The 19,622-nt window shown below is 44.5% G+C and overlaps 1 protein-coding gene across 1 annotated transcript in view; it reads right to left on the bottom strand.

Annotated features, from left to right (window-relative positions):
• Positions 1-583: 583 nt before the first annotated feature.
• LOC144490004 (adhesion G protein-coupled receptor E3-like) overlaps positions 584-19,622 on the bottom strand; it is a gene marked incomplete at its 3' end in the record, with an annotated part of 30,123 nt that continues 11,084 nt past the window's right edge. Inside the window, exons 5-13 of the mRNA XM_078207830.1 lie at positions 16,147-16,299; positions 12,258-12,350; positions 9,999-10,057; positions 9,218-9,319; positions 6,905-7,082; positions 5,431-5,550; positions 2,709-2,908; positions 2,423-2,593; positions 584-781 (exon numbers count right to left, since the gene is read on the bottom strand). Coding sequence (XP_078063956.1) covers positions 584-781; positions 2,423-2,593; positions 2,709-2,908; positions 5,431-5,550; positions 6,905-7,082; positions 9,218-9,319; positions 9,999-10,057; positions 12,258-12,350; positions 16,147-16,299 — 1,274 coding nt within the window. The remainder of the gene's footprint in view (positions 782-2,422; positions 2,594-2,708; positions 2,909-5,430; positions 5,551-6,904; positions 7,083-9,217; positions 9,320-9,998; positions 10,058-12,257; positions 12,351-16,146; positions 16,300-19,622) is intronic.

Below are 19,622 nucleotides of genomic sequence, written 5' to 3'. Positions count from 1 at the left end.
GAAAGATATCGCTGTCCCTTCACTATCAATGGGTCAAAATCCTGGAACTTCCTCCCTAACAGCATTGTGGGTGTACTTACACCACAGGGACTGCAGCGGGTTCAAGAAGGCAGCTCACCACCACCTTCTCAAAGGCAATTAGGGATGGGCAATAAATGCTGGTCTATCCAGTGACATCCACATCCCATGAACAAATAATTTAAAAGGAAATTTGAACTCAACTTCATATTCATATTTGGTCTGTATCCTGTAATATAAAATGTTAACAAAAATCTATTCACTTCAGCATCAGTGTGTTAACTGAATCCCATCATCCCCAGGATTGGGGAGAATATTAGTTTTACACCCTGCCTGAGAATGACCCTGGAAACTCGGAGGAGGGTGTAAAACAGCCTTGCACCTGATGCCATCAGTTTCCATATTAAGGTTAGGTTCAAATTTCCTCCACCAAACCCTACACCATTTTTCAATCTGCTTGCTTCCTAATTTTATATCATCAGCTTGAGTTTGGATCACAAACACAGCATAGTGTGGCCCTTCCATGCCCCACTTATGCACTGCTGGCAATGGAGGGAATTCTTACCCGGTTTTCGGTTCTGTTGACCCCGACAATGAAGAGCAGCTCCGCCAGAAAGAGACTCAGACACAGCTGCGTGTGGATCGCGGTTACAGCACTCTTAAGTTGCTTCATAAAGACAAAGATTCCGATAGCAATAGCGAGACACGCTAGTGATACAGAGATCCCAACACGTGTGATTATAGCAAGAGCAACAGGCTCGGTCTACAGGGAAAAATACATTCAGATTCTTTGGTTATGAGCAATTCTCATTCGCAAGGTAGATTTCCATTTTTTAAACATTCCGTAACTTAACTGGTCATCGTGTCGAACAGCACAACAGGAGGCCCTATATCTCCTTGAGCCTTCAATGGCTCGTTGAAAGAGTTAACCAATTAGGCCCACTCCTCCTGTTCTACTGTTCTCCAGCTTTAGTTGATAGTTTATTACAGGGAACTGGAATCTTCCACGTGACAGAAAGTGACCTCCTCTGTCGCCTCCAAGGAGTTCCTGTTTTTATCCAAAGAGCCTCATTTTCTCTTCAACATTATGAACAAATCCCAATCGCCTTCAAGACTTGAAGAATGCTCCCGTCTTTTGCTGGAGAGACCCTTAACGCCTGTTCTACTCAAGTTCATTCATTCCAAATACCTCAAGACTATCTCTCCCAGTCTCTCTTTCCTCTGCAATCTTTTAGTGTCACCAAACCATTACTTCTTGACTCACCCCATCTTTTTGATGGTCGAAGAGTCTAGGACTTGGAGACATTGATTAAAAATTACAACCAGGGCTTTCAGCAGAAAACTCTTGAAGGGTTAAATGTCCTCATCATGTTCTTATATTCCAATGTTCCCCCCATATCTTTTGCTGGCCTTCATACTATCTTGCTCTCTGGGACCTGATCTCTTCCCAATGTCTCTGAATAAAGCAAATTACAATGCAACAGTGCAGACCCAGAGTAGGTAGGTAGGTATTAGCCATAGTCCTCAAAGGACTGTTGGCATCTCTCTAATGGCCAAAAACAATTGGTAATACAACTTGAGGGACACCACTCTGCATGAAACATGGGGCAGGTAGAGGAGACAGGTCCCAAGTCTAGCTCAGCTGGAATAATAACTGAATCTGCACTGTTGGCATTATTCTGAAGCACACATTAGCCTTCTAACCAAATGAGCTAACTGATCCACAAGAGTAGACTGAAGATAAATATCAATCTTACACAATAGGAACATCCATTATCATGTACTATCCAATCACATTGCCTCGTTCAGAGACTGCTGTCTCTAAACCAGGAGGTATAGGGTTTAAAGCCCACTCCAGCCTGCCTAGTGTTGTAGAAGACTGTGAAACTCTCTCTCCCATCAACTGCAGTAGTTAGCACTGCTGCCTCATAGTACCAGGGACCCGAGTTGAATTCTGGCCTTGGGTGACTGTCTGTGTGGAGTTTGCACATTCTCCCCATGTCTGTGTGGGTTTCCTCCGGGTGCTCTGGTTTCCTCCCACAGTCCAAAGATGTGCAAGTTAGGTGGGTTGGCCACGCTAAATTGCCTCCTAGTGTCCCAAGATGTGTAGGCTAGGGAGGATTACTGGGGTAAATACATGGGGTTATGGGAATAAGGCCTCAGCAAGATGCTCTGTCAGAAAGTTGGTGCAGACTTGATGGCCCAAATGGGGTTCTATGGTTCTATTCTATTCTATCTCCTTTCCGTTGATATAAAAATGGTTGTGCTCATGTTGTGGCCTGTCAGACTGCTCATAATCATGTGAATCCTTCCACTACAACAAACTTACCCTCATGTTAAGAGCCCAAATTGTCTAGTCACTGTAACCTCACTGTCAAGAATGTTGATGAATAAGCATTTATACCTGCCAATCGAAAGGAGTCATCAGCAGAGCGAGGCTGGAGAGCTGACTGCATTGACACTGGGTGTGAGTTCCATTGGAATCTCCCATAACGCAGCCGCTGGAAGACCAATAGCTTTTCCCAGCCGCGTAATTCCAGTTGGCACAGTGCAATTTCGAATTACTTTTAGCCTCCTGTGGAGAGCAAGGATTACATTTTAACACCCGCTGTAACTGGCCCGATTGTAAACGAGCAAAAAAGTTAATGCTTGTCAAACTGCACATCAAACTGGCACAAGCCTTTACAAACCTCAGTGTGTTTGAAAGTGAAATTCACTTTTGGGTCAAATCCAAGGTTGCCACTGTTGGTTATCACGGCTGAAACCACGTTTGAGATCAATTGAAATGGCGTCTGTGCTCCACCAATGGAGCTGAGGTTGAAAATGCTTCCATTCAGTATGGATTCCATGTTGTTGAAGGCGATCAAAGCGACAGAAGCAAAATCTGTCCCTGGAGGGAACGTTAAACATTACTCAGACTGGAGTGAAACCCACTGAGGTAGATGATGTCTATAATTTATACCTGCTGCATGTGAACATATGAAATAGGAGCAAGAGTAAATCACATGGCCAGTCAAGCCTGCTCCGCTACTCAATACGATCATAGCTGATCTTCAGTTGCGGTTTCACTTTCCCACAAACAGGAATCCTTCTGATTCCCTGAGAAACCAAAGATCTGTCTATCTCAGCCATCGGTGCATTCAATAATGGTACATTCATAACCCTAGATTACAAAGATTCACAAAGAATGAAGAAATTTCTTCTCACCACAGTCCTAAACTATTGGCCCCCTTATCCTGAGACTGTGCCCCCGTGCTATGGGGTTCTCAGCCAATGGAAACAACCTCTCAGTGTCTATCGAGTCAAGAGCCTTCGGGATCTTGTACGTTTGAATGAAATCGCCTCTCATTCTTCTAATCTCCAGAGAATATAGACACAATTTATTCAGCCTCTTAATAGCGGATAATCTTCTATTACCATGAACCAATTTAGTGAACTTTTGCTGTACTGTCTCCATTGCAAGTGTATCGTTCCTTAAACATGGGGACCAAAATTCCACATAGTATTCCAGATGTGCTCTTACCAAAGCCCTGCACAATTGTAGCCAGAATTCTTTATTCTTGTACTCCAATTTTCTTGCAGTAAAGGCCAACATGTGATTTATCTTCCTAATTTTCTCTGTACATGCACGCTACCTTTCTGTGTTCCTGGAGGAGTATACTTGACTCCCTCTGAACATCAAAATTTCCAAGTTCCATGCCTTCTAAAAACTGTTATGCTTTTCTATTTTTACAAGTACAGTAATAACCTCTTGCTTCTTAACATTGTACACCATTTGCCACTTTGTGGCCCACTCACTTACCATGCCCAGACTCCTTAAAGGACCAGAGTGAAGCAGGACCGGCATTTGGGTGGGTCAGTTCAGATTCCCAATCCTCCTGGGTTGTCTTGGAGCCCCCCGCAATTAAAGATTAATCTCCTGATCACTGATGCTAGCAACTGGCATTAAAAATAAATTGTGCTTTTCTCATTGATCAACGTTAAGAGAATTGGAGGTGGAGTAAAAAGAAGCAGGCTGTTTTACTGGGTGGAATGGTAAGAGACCAGATGTGACAAAATGTTCAGGAATACACTTAATCAGAGTTGGCAATCCTGGGGTCAGATGTTTCACACAGTTTGGGCTTTGCCTAATCTACGTCACAAAGGCCAAAGTACCTTTCCTACATTCAAACAACAAATTTTATAATCTTTGTAAAGCAATTAGGTATGAAGATGAAAGTTCCAATTTCACATAAAAATGTAGGAACCGATTAAAAGAGATAAAGTCTTAGATTCATATAGCACCGTTCATGCCGTCAAAATGTCCCAAAGCACTTTATAATCAATGAGCAATTTTCTGTACTGGTGTAATGCAGGAAATGTGGCAGCCAATTTGCACACAGCAAGCTCCCATAAACTGCAATGTAATAATGGCCAGGTAACCTGTTTTTATCAGTGAAATTGGTTGGGGGGGTGGAAATATTGGGCAGGCCACCAGGGAGAGGTTCCCTACTTTTTTGTGAAACAGCACCAAGGGAAGAGGACCATCATCCTCTGCTCAGAGGCAACTAGGGATGGACAATAATGTCCATGTCGCCAGTGATCCCAAATCCAAAAAAAAAATTCAAAATCATTTCAGTGACGAACTACTCTTCAATGTACTAATATGGTTGTCAGCCAAAGCCCCTCACCTTCTCCAGCTATAAGTGCAGGGATATTCCATTCCCATGCTATCACTCACACCTTAGACCAAGGCCAAATTTTCCTTTTGCACGCACAACCCCCAGCGGTTGAGATTGCCGGGTGCATATCCGCAATATACACAACAGATAGTGGGTGGAATTTTCCTGTCCCGCCCGTCAGGGGAATCATAGTGGGCGGGACACAGGCCATGCAAAGGTCCGTTGAACTCGGGAGGGATATTTGGTCTTGGGTCGAGCACGGGCATAAAATCCCGCCCCGGGGCTTGTCAGGGCCACGCCACATTGTGGGAACTGAACACTCCAGATGAGTGAGTCTGCCAGCGAGCATCATCACTTTACTACAGCAACAGGGACACATTATGTAGTGTAAAGCATTAATGTAAATAGAGAGTGCACGCCATCAGTGACGTAGAATCTCATGACAATAGATGAAAGGTAACTCTGTGTGAAGCCTCCCACTCAGATTTGAAGAATGTTGAATGAGAGTTAAAGTTTACCAATAGCCTTGCCTCCAGCCTTGATCCTAACCAAGGACAACCAAGCTAAGACCTACAACAGTGATATCAGATTCGATAGTAGCGATAATATTTTTTGGTGTTCCAACATCCCTTCCACAGAACGTCCAAAGGTTGAATGAACTCAAATATTCTGCAATTAGATTTAGTCATGAAAATAAGCAGATGTGTTTACTGAGAGCAATTGAACTAGACAAGAAGAACATTAAATTTACCCCATGGTGCTGCTCTGGTGACTGCACTTCGGTAGATATCTATAAAGTTGCCCTTTGCCTGGAGTTTGACTCGATCAGGCGCTGAAGCATTTTTCCCTCGAAAAGTTCGTATTTCCAAATCTACAAAGTGAAGGAAAAAAGATTTGTAAATGTTCCCTTTCAGAGTGAGATTTACTCACAAGGTGATTAACTTCTGCATTAAATACATTTAAACATTTTCAGGGATAGATTTAAAAGAAAGATGCATTTATATAGCGCCTTCCATATATTTATATAGTGCTTTGCAGATAATTGCCTTTTCTTGAGTGTAATCAATGTGGTAGTATATGTAAAACACAGCAATCAATTTGCACACAACAAGCTCCCAAGAACGGCAATAGGATAAATGACCAGATTGAATCATAAAATGTTAGAATCCCTATGCTGCAGAAGGAGGCCATTCTGCCCAATGATCCTGCACCAACAACAATCCCACCCAGACCCTATCCCCGTAATCCCACGTATTTACCCCGCTAGTCCCCTTGACACTAAGGGGCAATTTAGTATTCTCAATCCACCTGACTAATCTGCACATCTTTGGACTGTGGGAGGAAACCGGAGCACCAGAGGAAACACACGCAGACACGAGGAGAATGTGCAGGCTCCACACAGACAGTGACCCAAGCCGGGAATCGAACCCAGGTTCCTGGAGCTGTGAAGCAGCAGTGCTAACCACTGTGCTACCGTGCCGCCCAATGAGTTCTACAATTTATCATAACTGTGACGGTGAACTTTACCCCCCTGGTTTGTTGTAGCAGATTGATTTCAGGGGCCTAAATTTATTCTCTCGACAAAAGAATTGGCCATTAATTGCATCCCAGTGATTGAAGAACCGATGAGGATTGTTTTCAAACAAATTCCACATTCTGTGCATTGTGTAGAATGTCAGTAAATGTTATGCCTCACATTACACACATAGGCACATGCACATACACACACAAACTCATGTTGTAAGGTGTTAAGCATAGTTCGGTAGATCTTATTAAGATATCTGTAACCTTAGTTAGTTCAACAGTAAACATTTATTAACTACTGGAAACTATATACACAGGTCCAAGCGGGAGCTGTCTCCATGCTTGCATCTACACACAGCTCTGTCCAACACTACGCATGACTTCTAGGAGTGGGTCATGTTTTCTATTCCACTATTGTGTGGCCGGTACCGTACTCATTCCCACATTAACGCTTCATGTGCCAGGCTCTTATACTGCAATGAACAAATACATTGAATATACAGACACAAATACATACACGGAAGCATATCACGGGTGCAAGCAAACACATATGGGCGCACAACACATACAAATGGGCACAGACACACACATACACGCACACACACACAAACACACACACATGCGCGCGCGCACACGTACATTCACAGACACACACATAATTCAAGAAAATACATCAAATAAAATATGTCTGTGGAATGTACCGATATTTTCAGTTGATTCAATTCTCCTCCCCTGATCAGATAAGTTTAGACTGGCAATGATTGCAGAGTTCTCCACAGCTTGCAGGAATATGGAAGCCAAATAGAACCGCTCTTCCTTTTGCATGTTGTTCCACAGGGAATCATTCCTCAGTAGATCATTTGCAGTTGAAATTATTTTCTGCAGAGGACAGAACATTTTATTTGCATCCCCATGAACCTTGGGACTTTTTTTTTAAAAAGGCTTTTTATTTAAAGATATTCGTCCTACAAACTCCCTTCTCCAGCCAGCAATTCCATTCCACTCACCCTGGCCACTCTCTCATACTGAACCAGGGTTCTCTAAGTCTCGATTTCCTATTTGACCCCGAGCTGAGCTCCCAACCCCATATCCTTGCCATCACCATGTCTGTCAACTTCCATGTCTGCTCCTGCCTCTGCCCCAACAGGACCATTCCAAGCTCTCCTGGCAGGTCTCCTGTCTTGCCCCCAACATAAACCTGAGCCCATGCTAATGCAAAACTCTGTTGCCCACATCCTAAATCGCACCATCTCATTCGTGCACCATCACTGTCAATTCTCCCTCAATTCGAGGATGACGTCCACTCAGCATCTTGGGTTTCTGCCATGGATCTTCATGTGCCTGCACAAACCCACAGATCTTTGGGAACATGGGCAGGATGTCGCACGAGGTAGCGGGATCTGGAGTGAAGATTTTCTTTACTTCTTTACCTGCAGTCCTGCCTCATTATTAAGACTTTGGAGACAAACTTACCGGCTGTTCACACCACGCTCCCGCTGCGGCAAGGTCGGAGAATTTGGCACTCAGCCAAATCTCCATCCACTGCAGTGGGATGGGAAAATCACTCAGGCGTGAATGGTGGTAACATTCCAGCCTACATGACTCAAAGTTTGATGCGGTTTGATTGGCAAATTGCTGCCGTTCTGAATGATGGTAGCAAGCTCCTCCCAGCCATTAAGGTCAATGCCGCACTTCAAGGAGGATGTCAGAGTGCTTTAAAGCATTATCCAAGAGTGGAGAGGACAGAACCTGGCAAAGGAGAAGGTTTTCAAGCATCTGGACAGTGTCCGGTTCATCGATGTGGATTTTTCAGAAGCTTTTCTTGAATGCTTGTGGACCTTGCTTCAAAATAGAGCATTTATTCAACGGTCCTCCCATTGAATCTGAAGATGCGGCTGATGCACTGTCATAGTTATAGAGTCATAGAGGTCTCCTGCACAGAAAAGGCCCTTTGGCCCATCACGTCTGCACTGGTCAGAAACAACCGGCTAACTGTTCTAATCTCATTTTCCAGCAATCTGCCCATAGCCTTGTAGCCTTAGCATCACACGTGCACATTTAAATACTTCTTGAATGTTATGAGGGTCTCTGCCTCCTTCACTCTTCCAGGCAGTGAGTTCCAGACTCCCACCACCTTCTGGGTGAAAAAGCTTTTCCTCACATCCACTCTAAACCTCCTGCCCCTTATTTTAACTCTATGCTCCTGGTCATTGATCCCTCCACCAAGGGGAAAAGTTTCTTCCTGTCTACTCTATCTATGCCCCTCATACTTTTATACATCTCAATCATGTCTCCCCCTCAGTCTCCTATGCTCCAAGGAAAACATTGCTGATAGAATTTCTCTCGCACTCGTATGTGTCAATTAGAAACAGTCCAGATCTTGCTCACGGGAACTGATCTGTACACTAGGACTTTTGTTGACATGCAGAGGATTTTGTTGTCAAACACTTGATAACAGGCTGATTTGGCGCAGATGATCCTGACTGGTGTTGGATCTCCTTGTCAATGGTGAACTTTCGAGAGAGGTGACTGCCGAGGTATGGGGAGTGCCCAACATTATTCAGAGTCTCCCCTTTAACATATATGGGAGGTGGAACATTTGGCTGATTAGGTGTGGGTTAATATATAAGTTCTGTTTTGGCAACATTTAAGAACAGGCTGAGTTTCTTGTATGCAGAATTGAAAAGATCGAGAGTGACTTGTAAAACTAAACACAAAGGGCAACAAATACTGTCATGCAACTGGAGATCATGTATCAATGGTTCAACTGTTACCCCTATGATCTACACTGGCTCCTACATTGTTTTCAATTTTCTCCCGCCAATCACCCCACCCTATTTCTTAAACCTCCTTCAACCTCTGAGATCCTCCAGTTCTGGTCTCTTATCCATTCCCCATTTCCTTCACTCCACCACTGGCAGCCAGACCTTCTGAAATGTAGGCCCAACTCCCGGGATTGAATCGATGACTTTACCATGGGAAAACAGTGCAAAGCATTCTGTGCCGCTACTAACCTGAAATACGGGTTCACTTTCCTGAGCCTGGCATTGTACATTCACCAGTTCAATGATTGAATTAATCACGGAACAATATCCATGGAATTTATACCAGAGGGTCTGTGAGGAGAGAGAAAAGAAGTTTTGAGGACCTCAGAATCAGAGAGTGAAATTCAATCTGCTTTGAAACGATCAGTTTACAAAGTCTTCAGGGGTCAGGACAGTTATACGGAGAACACACATGCGTAGACACACAGCGATCATGGCCGGAGTTCTCTGGTCTTGCACGCTGCCAATAAGAACAAAAAATTTGGTACTCAGCAGCGGGACTGGATAATCCCAGTTGCGGGCAGGGTCGGAGAATTCCAGCCCACAGGTAATTTGCAAATGCAAATCATATATCACGTAACTGATCATATTCACACATGCATGAACATCCTGTACCTTCAGATACATGGATGGAACATTGCACCAATCGATAGATGTATTGAGGATTGAGGGAGAGACTTACTCTGTATTCAGCCAGTCCTGAACCTGAAGTCCAAGTGGGTGAAATTGGTCTTCACCAGTGGCAAAAAACATCTTCACCAGTTGGCAGCACCGATTAACACCATCCCATAAAGTAACAAGAAATTAACAGCCTGTATCGCATTACTGGCAAAGACTAAGTTCACTCCCAAAACACTGGCAATGGGTCAATGATCAATTCCCTAAAGCACATATCGCTCCCTCGCGGTTACAAAGCCTGACTGAAGTGTATCACACGCGCTTATTGCCATTTTATCTGAAATGGTAATACCTGAATCTGCTGGTCCCAGTGAATGAAGCTGCACTGCTGCTTGTCAAATTGATTCTGGTCTGCCAAGACATTTTGTTGCAGAATTAAAAAATAATAAAAGCAAATGAGAACCATGTACAAATTTATTTCCATTCATTCTCAGGTGTGCTGAAAAAAAGGCCAACATTTATTGCCGACCTCTGGTTGCCCTGAGTAAAAATAATGTGCCTTTATATAGGGCATGATCACAGGACTATCCAAAATGCTTTACAGACAATAAAGTACTTCTGAAGTGCAGCCACTGTTGAAAGGTAGGATATATGGCAGCAAATTTACACACAATGTGGTAATGACCAACATCGCAAACAGATTCTCTCAATCCCAGACTGGTGCCAGGAGGGGCCTGGAGCTGGTAACTAAGGAACAGGAGTTTAAACCCGGGATGGAAAACAATGGCCGGAATACTGTCATCTTTTGGAAAAATGTCAACTCAGGCGGGAAAAGCAGAGTATGGCCACCAGCTGCACGCACTCTGTCCCACCCCCCGCCACATAACTCCTTCTGCATCACCCCCCACCACAGAACCCCTGCCACCCTGGCACCTTCCGCAGAGCTCACCCCCCCCCCCCCTTGCCCCCACCCGCCCCGAGCTGACCCTGATACGTCCCCTGGCACTGGGCAGTGCCCATGCAGTTTCAAAGAGCAGTATTGGGGTCAGTGCCAGGGGGCAGTAGCAGGGTACCCATGGGGGTTGTACTCACTTGTGTGCCACTGGAGGGTTCTGTTCACCAGGTGCACGTCATGGGGGGAACCTGTCGTGATTCACGTCTGTGTGAGAATGGACAGTCCAAGGTGGGACATATGCAGATGGATGTGAATGGGGATCCCAACTGTTAAAGTCAAGATTCCCGTTATGTCATTGGCGGAGTGGGGGGGCAGGGGAACAATCAAGCAAGGAAATCCCACTGGCTTAAAGCTGTTTTAGGTTCCCGCTCAATTCTCTGCACACCCCCTCTGCCATTCCCGCCTGTCCCTGAAAATGGGGGCAGTGCCGGAATTTCTGTTCATCCAGTACGACATGCCAAATGAGCAGTCTGATAATTTAGCAAGAGTGAAGGAATCAAGAGAATCAAGAGGAATCAAGAGGAATCACGAATCAAGGTGCGATAGAACTAATGCTCTCCTTTAGGATGACGCTGTTGAGGGGGAGCATGTCGATGAGAAAAAGTAGGGGTCCAAGGATGGATCTTTGGGGCACAGGTAACACTGAGAGAGCAAGGACGAGAAACCATTGCTATGACTGGCTATGACTGTATAAAGAAGAATGGAACTAGGGTACAGCACATCCACCTCAGGTCAGCAGTGGGAGGCGCTGAAGGAGGATGGTGTGGTCAATTGTGTCAAAGGCTGTGCATAGTTTGAGAAGGATAAGGAGTCACATCGATGCCACAGTCACATAGGATGTCATGTGTGACTTTGTTAAGAGTCATTTTGTAATGTGACGGGGTGGAAAGGTGATTGGAGGGATTCAAGCACGGAATGCAAGGTGCATATTGGCATGCGGGGAGACGGGGAGTGCACACATGAAGGTATTTGTAAATGGCGAAATGGATATTTTGCGGGTGGGTTCCATGGTGATCGATAAGGTTGGGGCTCTTGATGGTGCAATAGTTTTAATGATGGACTGAAGAGAGAATTTTGGATATGTTAGAGTTCAGGTAGAGTGGTTAGCACTGCTGCCTCACAGTGTCAGAGGCAGGATTCAATTCCCGCCATGGGTGGAGTTTGCACGTTCTCCCCGTGCCTGCGTGGGTTTCCTCCAGGTGCTTCAGTTTCCTCCCACAGTCCAAAGATGTGCACACTAGGTTGATTGGCCATGGTAAATTGCCCCTTAGTGTCCAAAGATGTGCAGGCTAGCGGGATAAATACGTGAGGTTACGGGGTAAGCCTGGGTCGGTGCAGATTCGATGGGTCGAATGGCACTGTAGGGATTCTATTCTATAATTCTTAATAAAGACGATGGGAATTTCCAACTGGTTGGGCCTGGAAGTGAGAGTGATACCATGGTGGAGTTCAGTGATGCTTCAGAGGAAGAGCAGGCAATCTGGGTGATGGATAGTATAAGGTGCTCGATAACAGTTTGCACTAATGCAATATCTATCATAGAGAGGGTACAGAGATTATTGAGCTGTTTTAGTTTTCCTGAGTACCATCAAGAATAACTTCCACACTAAATTTCATGCAGTGTTACAATCGAGAGATTGCTGATTTTCTTCTTACCAATACAGGTGTTATTGACACAGGTGTAGCTTCCAGGTGTATTTGTACAGATTTCCTGAGCACCACATGGATCTTTAAGGCACTCGTCCATATCTGAAACCAAAAGAATCACCTTATTGTTTACCTGGTGTCTGCCATATCACAGTCACGTTAATAAAACCCTCTTTCTAGTCTAAAATACTTTGAATAGAGAAACCACAATGGGTGGGATTTTCTGCGCCCCTCGTGGCATGATTTGTGGCAGCTTTCCCACCACCGTTAACGAAGTTTCCCATTCCATGTACCCACCACTTCCGGGAAACTCATAGCTTCGCCACCAGCGGATCTCGGAGATCCCGCCGACGAGATCGGCCAGAAAATTCCAGCCAATGTTTGGGATAATGTTTTAGATCATGCGGATGGTCTTAATTCAGAATGCTTCACAGGTTAACAACACTAGGTGCTATCACGGAGCCGCCCAATAATAAATACAAAAACAACTTATATTCACTTAGCAGCTTTAATGTAATGAAACAGTCCAAAACGCTTCATGTTGTAAAGCAAGTATGACACCGAGCCACATAAGAGGGCGTCAGGTCACAGAGTCGGTCAAAGAGTTTTAGGAAATGATTTAAAGCAGGGCAACGAGGTAGTGAGGCGGAGGGAATTCAAGAGCTGGGGCAGAGGCAACTGAAGGCATGGCTGCCCATTTTCTTTTTCATTCCTTTATGAGATGTGGGCACCACTGGCTGGAACAACATTTATTCCCCATCCTTAACTGCCCTGAAACTGAGTGGAATGCTGGGCCATTTCAGAGGTCAACCACATTACTGTGGGTCTGGAGTCCTTCCCCAAAGGGGCATGACTGAGCCAGATGGTTCAACAACAACCAATGGTAGCTTCATGGTCATTACCACAATTAGCTTTATATTCCAGATATGTTCATTGAACTTAAAATTCCATCAGCTGCCATTGTGGGATTTGAACCTATGGAACTGGCTGGTGCCTCTGGAATATTAGCTGAGTGGCATTACCACTAGACCACTGTCTGTCCTCGTGGAGCAATTATAATTGGGAATGTACAAGAGGTGAGAATTAGAGGAACTCACATATTTGGAGGGCTGTAGGTCTGGAGATTACAGAGCTCGGGAGGGACAAGGCTTTGGAGGGATTTGAAAGTAAAGTCAATGTAGATGAGCGAGCACAAGGTGAATGGGACTTTGTTTTATATTCATTTACACAATGTGGGTGTTGCTGACTAGGCCAGCATTTATTGCCCATCCCTAGTTGTCCCTTATGAAGGTGGTGATGAGCTGCCTTCTTGAACTGCTGCAGTCCCTGTGGTGTATGTACACCCACAGTGCTGTTAGAAAGGGAGTTCCAGGATTTTTGGCCCAGTGACAGTGAAGGAGCGGCCAGTATATTTCTAAGTCAGGATTGTGAGCCCCAATTCTATTAAATCTTTTTAAGTACCTGGGTTTACAAAACCTTGGTAGCAACAGTCACATCTGTGGACCTCTGTTCTGCCAGGCTAACCATTTTCTCACATTTTGCCTTTCATTTTTGCCTCCAACACAGGAGCAGTGTGGATGTATTCATTACAAGGCTTTGTTTACTTCAGGTGCCAATTTGGCTTGGTGGGTAGCTCTCCCATCTTGGGTGCTGAAGTGTATGGATGGAAATCGGCACTCAGCAGTTCAAAATAAATACATCTATGAAAATAGCAGAATAGATAATAGAGAAAGACAATAGCATCTTATGTTTTATAAATAGGTGCAAAAAGCATGATGAACTTGTATAAGGCATCGTTATAGTGCTGTGTATAATTTGCAAATCCCAAAACTGAAATGAAATTAGAGCAGTAGGGGGCAACCTGTGGCGGGGGAACCAAATGCAACCCATCTGTGGTGTTGGGGTGCAATGTCCATGGGGAGGAGTCACAGATCTCCCAAGATCTCCCAGTAGGAGAGTGCTCAGCAGCTGGCTTCCCGGTGAGCTGATACTCTAGCCCACCCACTTTACTGGCGAGAATTATATTACGGTCCCTGTAATAGTTACCTCACTGGAAAAACAGGCGAGAAAACCTCCCATTTATTTGCCCATTTTGCACTTCGGATTTTTCTGAGAAACGTGTATATTAAATGTATTCAATCTTATTCAAGGGACAAAGTTGGTGAACATTTCAATCTTGTGGCCGACCGAGATGAAGGAGGGCCACTCACTAGCCTAGGTTGCCCATCACTGCATTACAGCTATGAAGGAAAGGAGATAAAGGTTGTCTAGGCTGATTCCTGGGATAAAGGTTGTCTTATGAGAAAGGTTTGAACAAGCTGGATTTATACTCATTCGAGTTTAGGAGAAAGAGAGTTGAACTTCTTGAAGCATATAGGATTCTGGGGGGCCTTGACAGGGTAGATGCTGAGAGGATGATTCCCCTCATAGGGGAATCTAGAACTATGGGGCACTGTTTAAAAATAAGGGGTGTCTCGATTAAGAAGGAGATGAGAAGAAATTTCTACTCCAAGATAAATTTCTACGCCAAGAGCCCTTACTTGAGAAAAGATATACTGGCACTGGAGGGGGTGCAGAGGAGATTCACTGGGTTGATTCCAGAGTTGAGAGGGTTGGCTTGTGAGGAGAGACTGAGTAGACTTGGGCTATACTCATTGGAATTCAGAAGAATGAGACAAGATCTTATAGAAACTTATGAGATTATGAAGGGAATAGATAAGATAGAAGCAGGGAAGTTGTTTCCACTGGCTGGTGGAACTAGGAGGCATGGCCTCAAAATAAGGGGCAGCAGATTTAGTATTGAGTTGAGGAGGAACTTCTTCACATAAAGGGTTTTAAATCTGCGGAATTCCCTGCCCAGTGAAGCAGTTGAGGCTATCTCATTGGATGTTTTTAAGGTAAGGATAGATACATTTTTGAACAGTAAAGGAATTAAGGGTTATGGTGAGCGGGCGGGTAAGTGGAGCTGAGTTTACGAAAAGATCTTATTGAATGGTGGAGCAGGCTCAAGGGGCCAGATGGCCTACTCCTGCTCCTAGTTCTTATGTTCTTATTATGTTCTTATTAGTTTCTATAATTCTCTTCCAGAGAGAGCAGTGAAGACTGGGTCATTGAATATATTCAAAGTGGTGTTGGACAGATTTTTGATTGACAAGGGAGTCAAGGGTTATGAGGGACAGGCAGGAAAGTGAAGTTAAGACCATAATCAGAACAGCCATAATCTTATTGAATGGCAGAACAGGCTCGATGGGCCAACTCCTGCTTCTATTTCTTCTGATCTTAAGTCACTGGTTTTCATAGCCATTCAGACCTGTCTCTTTATTTAAAACAGGTCTCTCTTGTGAATACTCCATTGAGGACCTAGCAGGTTGTTGAGATTACAGCAAACTCCATAGGACATAAACATAGGAAATTAGGAGCAGACTTGCTATCATGGCTCTGCTATTTAATAAGACCTTGGCTGAACTTTTACATCAGCTCCATTTTCACCCATCATCCCTATATTCCCTGATTCTTTTCTTCTCCAATTCTCTATCACACACAGTCTTGTAATATACTTATCGACTATGCAACCACAGGTCTCTGGGATTAAGAACTGCAAAGATTCACAATGCTCGGAGTGAAGAAATGTCTTTGGATCTCAGTCCTAAATGGCCAACACCTTATCCTGAGACTGTAAGGCGATGCGGTCTATCACAAAATATTTTTTCACAATTTTTATTTTCTGGAGTAACATAAAGAAATATTGCGCGGGATTTTATGGCCTCGCTCATCCCGAAATCATAAAATCCCGCCTGACGTCAACGGACCTTCCCATTGACCACCCCTCGCCCGCTCGAATTCCCACGGAGAGCGGGGCAGTAAAATTCCAGCCATAATGTGCAAATGTCCGACTCACCACTACACCTTGATGAAAATGCACTCGCTCGTGATTTACGCAATCCATATACTTTCCCACAGCCACAAAACCCATTATCAGGTGCAAGGAAACATCTCATATTTACAGTACACCAGTTAATCTGAATGTTTTCTCTCGAACCACAAGCCCAGTCTGAAACAAAGAGGAGCAGAGTTACAAGAGTCTTTTCATTTATTTGTTGAATTGAATTGAGCGATTATTTTAGCCTGGGTGTTAAAGAGTGGGCTTGATAATCATGAACTTGTATTGATCCCAACTGATAAACCTTCCCCAAAGGGATTCATGGTAACTCAAAAAAGAACAGCCACACAAATGGCAAAGTGACTAGAGCAGGTCACAGGCTGAGTAATCGATGACAATCAGCTTAACTCTTGACTTCACAAATCCTCTCCACCGCCAATAAAGCACAAGTCAAGAGTACGTGGGAATACGGTCCACTTGGAGCAGGGGTGAGAGGAGTGGGGTACCTTTTGCTTCACATGACCAACTCAACTTCACCCCAGGTCAGGGACACCAATTCATTGTTGCCATCCTTTGCTTTGGTATCATTCTCGCAACATTTGCTGCGTTTTGTTCAGCTCAGCAACTTTAGGACGGATTTCCAGGCCTTAAGATAGTGTTCAGAGGAGATTGACTCAAATGGCGAGTGTGCAGAGGAGATTTCCCCAAACAGTGCCATGGATGAGGGAATTTAGGTGCACGGTGTGATTAGAGAAATTGGGATTATTCTCCTTGAAGCAGAGAAGGTTAAGGGGGGATCTAACTAGAGGTGTTCAAAATCATGGAGGACGATTGATGAAAAGCTCTTTCTGCTACCAGAAGGAACAGAATTCAGAGGATCCAGATTTAAGGTGTTTGGCAAAAGAGCCGGATGTGAGATGAAGAGAATTTTTCAATGCATTGAGTGGAAAGGATCTGTAGCAGTGGCTAAATGCTTATTGTACTGGATCGATAATCCAGAGGACCGGACTCATATTCAGGAGCATGAGTTGAAATCCCATCAATGGAGCTACGGATTATCACTTACATAAATCAGGAATTAAAAAACTATTCTCAGTGAGGGTGATTAATGACATGACTTACATTTCTTGTAAAATCCTTCCAGTTCACTAATATCCTTTAGGGAAAGAAAACATAGGGCAGGATTTTCCTGGAAATCGGCAAAGGCTGATTGCAGGTGTGAAAAGTGGCAATGAAGTCGATGACAGCAATGGCAGCTTTCTCCACCACATAGGGGATAGGGCGGGGGAGAGGGCCTGGGTAAGATACTCTGTCAGAGAGTCAGTGCAGACTCGACGGGGTGAATGGCATCTTCCTGCAACGTAGGGATTCTATGATAGTTCAGCACTTTGGAAAAAAAAAGCTTCAAGGGTCAGGTTCCACGATGTATCGCTGGCAGGGTTCCTCTGATTCACCTGCCCAGCCGACAACTCAGAAACGCAAAGATCAGGGCACCATTTTTAAATGCCATCTCATCGCACAGCAGCCAAATGAGTTAACCTTGAAATCTCCCCAGCACCCCAACGCGGACACCCCCCCGGAACAGCTTGGACAGTGCATGGGCAACCTGCATCTGGGAGGTGCCAGAGGTGCCCGGGCAGTGCCAGGACATTGCCTGGTCATGATGCTCTCCAACCACCCCTCCACCCCCCGAGTGCTGCACTCACTGGAGCTTGCCTTCAAAGACTAGTCATGCTTCACGCTGCCATGGATGGAACTTTTGACCGAGGAGGGAATCCATCCTTACAATCATATGTTAGTTTATTCGACATCGGGAAACGTGAACTGTCACTGATGAGGGGATTGGGCAATCATGTTTGCACTGACTTGAAACATGATTTCGGCCTTGACACAATATTTTCCACTCCCATCTGTTAGGTTCGTTTTCGGGAGACACTATCGTCCTTGATACAAAAAGCAAACACCAACTTAGGACAAAGAATAGTATTACTTTATTCAACCATGCAAGGATACAAGCAAGAGGCTAGTTCACACAACTCTGCACAACGTGCAGGGCTCCGTCAATAAACAGCCTCCCGATCAGGGACAGTTCCCCTTTTTATATATTTTTTCTACAGTTTAGTCAGGCACATGTTGCAATATTTTTAGCAATACCAGAGTCACGCGCCTAGCAACAGTGACCTCAGAGGCATCACGTGTGCCAATTTTCAGTCTACCCCCAAGGTTCTCAAAACACAGATATATTGAAGGCGATTTAACTTTATCACGACAGGATACCGCTTGAGTACAATTCAAAGGTGGCATATGTAGGTGAGAAATGAACAAGTTAAGTCTGCTTAAACCAGCTTAAGCAGAGAGACGTGGTTAACCGCATTTTTCAAGCCAAGAATAATCATGCTTGCTTCTCACTATGTTGCAAAGCCAGCTAAGCCTGCAAATTTTGCAAGACCTTCAGAGTCTGCCTGCGATATTAACCTTTAATATCTCACATCACCAAACATACCCAAATCGAACAAGAGCAGAAAATCCCAACCGTGCAGAGGCCTGTGTGAGAAAACTGACAAAGGACTGTAGAGGCTCCAGAAGACAACTCATCACCACCTTGGAAGGAGAAATTGGGGATGACCAATAAATGCTGGCCTTGCCAGCAACTCCCGCATCCCGTGAATTCATAAAAACAAGTGTAAACATTTGTACCAAAGTTCATCCAACTATCTTTTATTAGGGGTGGAAATCCATTCAACAACTTTGTTTGATTCATTCTTTCACAGGATGTGGGAGTCACTGGCTAGGCCGGCCACTATCGCCCAGCCCTAATTGTCCTTGAGAAGGTGATGGTGAGCCATCTCCTTGAACCACTGCAGTCCTTGTGATACTCTTACTGTGTTTACCCCAGTCCAACGCCGGCATCTCCACATCATGTAGGTACACCCACAGCACTCTTGGGGAGGAAATTCCAAGATTTTGACCCAGCAACTCTGAAGGAACAGTGATATAGTTCCAAGTCAGGATGGTGAGTGACTTGGAAGAGAACTTACAGGTGGCGGTGTTCCCATGCATCTGTTGCTCTTGTCCTTCTAGGTGGTAGCGGTCATAGGTTTGGAAGGTGCTATCGAAGGAGCCTTGGTGAATTGCTACAGTGCATCGTGATGTAGATGGTACATACTGCTCCACAATATGTCAATGGTGGAGGGAGTGAATGTTAAACGTGGTGGATGAGTGTCAATCAAATGGGCTGTTAACATAATGTGGTTGATTCTTAAATGCCCTATGAAATGTCCGAGCAATGCAATCAGTTGTATTCAACCACTATAAATGGCATAAGAAGGAATGAAACTAGAATGAAATTACAGCCTTGGTTCAAACTTGAACAAAAGAGCTGAATTCCAGAAGTGACGTGAAAGTGACTGCCCTTGATATCAAGGCAGCATTTGACCATGTGTGTCATCAAGGAACCCGAGCAAAACTGGAGTCAATGAGAATCAGGGTGAAAA

Source organism: Mustelus asterias, unplaced genomic scaffold (genome assembly GCF_964213995.1).
Source record: "Mustelus asterias unplaced genomic scaffold, sMusAst1.hap1.1 HAP1_SCAFFOLD_2763, whole genome shotgun sequence".
Taxonomy (NCBI): domain Eukaryota; kingdom Metazoa; phylum Chordata; class Chondrichthyes; order Carcharhiniformes; family Triakidae; genus Mustelus; species Mustelus asterias.
The sequence above is the reverse complement of the archived record's forward strand: the minus strand, read 5'-3'. Positions and strand labels throughout refer to the sequence as shown.